The following is a 2,819-nucleotide window of genomic DNA, read 5'->3' as shown; positions in this document are numbered from 1 at the left end:
CCCCTTCACAGCGCCACCGGAAGTGCCCACGTTCGACTGACGGCGCCGCCCACCAATGGGAGCCCACCGTCGCCCCCCGAGCCCCACCCCGGAGCCCCTTTTCCGGCGTCTCCATGGAAACGCGCGAGGAGGCGGGGCCGTTCCCACGGCGACCGAGGGGTGGAGCGATCCGATTGGTCCGCGCCGCCGGAAGGGAGGTGGGGCTGAAGGCGGAAGTGCGGCGCGCAGACCGGAAGTGCTGCACATAAGCCGTGAAAGAACGGCCATGGAAGCACCGGACCGCGGAATCCTCGGGGACGGAACGGAGCTCTGAGGGCCCAACTCCTCTGCAATGAACGCGGAGCGCAGCGCCCTGCCGGGCCCAGCAGGGCCTCATCCAGCCTGGCCTTGAAAGCCTCCAGGGACGGGAGGCACCCGGCGCAGCGCCGGTCGCCCTCCGTACCGGCTTTATTGCCTTCCATTGACGCCTCGATCTGCCCTTTTGAGCTCGAAACCCTGCCCTTTTCTTCTGTCGGCACAGATCCCGACGAGGAGTCACCGCCTCCTGTCCCGCGGGACCCAAGGAGGGACGGAAGAGGAGTTCCGACCCTCCCGCCGTTTTCTCGGTCCTTCCCGGGCCGGGAGCTCCGCCTCCGAACGCCGGCGCTGAGGTAGAAGGGGATGCGGAGCTCACCACCGGAAGTGCGGCTCTGAGACCGGAAGTGACGGGTGACACCGGAAGTGCCCGCGGGGGACGCTCGGAGCGGCGCGCTGAGGTGTTGGGACGGGGGGGCCCACCCAGCTTGACCACGCCCCCTTTGACTTGGCCACGCCCGAATTGACGGCACACCGTTTTGAGGCCACGCCCCTTTGGTATAGCCACGCCTCCTTCGGAGGCCACGCCCCTTTGGAGACCACACCCATCGAAGGCCACGCCCTTCAGTACAGGCCTCGCCCCCCTTTGGAGACGAAGCCCCAGTTGCGGCCCCGCCCCCTTGAAGACCACGCCTCCATTAGGAGACCACACCCCCTTTGGAGACCGCGCCTCCATTGTTGGCCCCGCCCGTTTTGCGTGACCACGCCCACTCGCTTCGGTCACATGCGTTTAGATGCCACACCCCCTTCCAGGCCACGCCCGTTCGATGTAACCACGCCCCCCTGAGCTCCCTCTTTGACCACACCCACTCTTTTAGCCCCGCCCCTCCACCTGGCCCTGCCCACTCACCTGGCCACGCTCCCTCTCCCCCACAGCTCGCGATCTTATTGGTTGAGATGGAAGACGGCGCTTCAGCCCCTGTCACTGCAGCCAATCAGCAACGAGCAGTGCGAAGTCTAGCCAATGAGGGAGGAGTGCGCAACGAGTCGGCCAATGGAAGACCCACCGGCACAGAGACGGCCAATGGGGTCACAGCGGCGATGGCTGCGGTGTCCAATCAGGTGTTAGCAGGGCTGGCGTCAGCCAATGAGGATGCTTGGGATTGGCGGAGTGAGGGGGCGTGGCTCCGGGCGCCATGTTGGGGTGGGGGCGAGGATGTGTGGGTCACGTGGGACGGCAGCAGGGTGTCCACCAATCAGTGCGGGAGTCCCCAAAAGTGGCACCCGGACCCCCGAAATGCAGCGAATGACCCCGAGATCCCAGTGCATGGCCCCAAAAACCCAACAATCGGCCCCAAAAATCCCACGGAAATCCCAGAAAACGTAACCGATGTCAACAAGAACCCAACTGAGCTCAGCAGCGACCCCAAAAACCCAACAATCGACCCCAAAATCCCCACGGAAATCCCTGGAAATGTAACCGATGTCAATAAGAACCCAATGGAGCTCAACAGAGCCCCCAAAGCCCCCATAATCCACCCCAAAAACCCAACCCAAGACCCCAGGAACCCAACCGACATCAACACGACCCCGACTGAAACCCACAAAGACCCCAAAAACGCAACAATTGACCCCACAAACCGAAATGTTGCCAAGCAGACCCCGACTGAAGACCCCAAGGCCCCCAAAAACCCAACGATTGACCCCAAAAACCCACGAGAAGACCCCCAAAATCCCAGGCAAGACCCCAAAACCCCAAAAGAAGACTCCCACCCCACCGCCGGCTGGTGGCTGAGCCCCGACTCCTCCTTCTCCAAGCTGATTCTCCGCCGTGGCCGCGGTGTGGAGCGCCCTGGGTTGGGGTCTTGGTGCTGCGTTCTACTGGAGCCCCCCCAAACTGCTGGGAACGGCCGTTGGGATCCCCAAAATGAGACAAATGACCCCGAAAATCCAACGGAGGACCTCCGAAAACCGACTGAGGTCCGTAAGGATCTCCGAAGCGCGACGGGAGGCCCCGAAAACCCAACGGTGGGCCCCAAAAATGGAAGGAAAGACCCCAAAAATTCGACTGAGGAGCTCCAGAATTCGAAGGAAGACCCCAAAAAAGGCGATTGATGTCAACCAGAACCCAACGCAGGACCCCAAAAACTCAACAGATGGCCCCAAATGCTCAGCAGAGGACCCCGATTGCCCCATAGATACCAATGAGAACCCAGCTGGCAGCTACAAAAACCCCAAAAACTCGACGGAAGAACCACGAATCCCAAGAAATGACCCCCAAAACCTAAGAGAAGATCCCAAAATCCCAAAGGAAGACCCCAAAATTCCAAGAAAAGGACCCCAAAACCCAACTGACATCAATCGAAACCCAACAGAAGACCCCGAAACCCGAATGGAAGACCCCAAAAACCCAATCAGCCTCAACCAAACCCCAACGGAAGACCCCAAAACCCCAAAGGATGCCGATCAAAAGGCAGAAGACCTCAAAATCCGAAGAAAAGACCCCAAAAGCCAAACGGAAGACC

General features: G+C 60.9%; 1 protein-coding gene across 1 annotated transcript; it reads left to right on the top strand.

Annotated features, from left to right (window-relative positions):
• The first annotated feature begins 45 nt into the window (after positions 1–45).
• LOC104916258 (DNA-directed RNA polymerase II subunit RPB1-like) lies at positions 46–2,813 on the top strand. Its single transcript, XM_019611262.2, has 2 exons — positions 46–757; positions 1,231–2,813. Exon 2 carries the CDS (start codon positions 1,252–1,254, stop codon positions 2,407–2,409), a length of 1,158 nt encoding a protein of 385 aa, XP_019466807.1. The 5' UTR covers positions 46–757; positions 1,231–1,251; the 3' UTR covers positions 2,410–2,813.
• Positions 2,814–2,819: the final 6 nt, after the last annotated feature.

Source organism: Meleagris gallopavo, unplaced genomic scaffold (genome assembly GCF_000146605.3).
Source record: "Meleagris gallopavo isolate NT-WF06-2002-E0010 breed Aviagen turkey brand Nicholas breeding stock unplaced genomic scaffold, Turkey_5.1 ChrUn_random_7180001880230, whole genome shotgun sequence".
Taxonomy (NCBI): domain Eukaryota; kingdom Metazoa; phylum Chordata; class Aves; order Galliformes; family Phasianidae; genus Meleagris; species Meleagris gallopavo.
The sequence above is the reverse complement of the archived record's forward strand: the minus strand, read 5'-3'. Positions and strand labels throughout refer to the sequence as shown.

Excerpts from the sequence above, each read along its gene's own strand:
- LOC104916258 (XM_019611262.2), top strand. The coding sequence starts at position 1,252 with ATGGAAGACGGCGCTTCAGCCCCTGTCACTGCAGCCAATCAGCAACGA.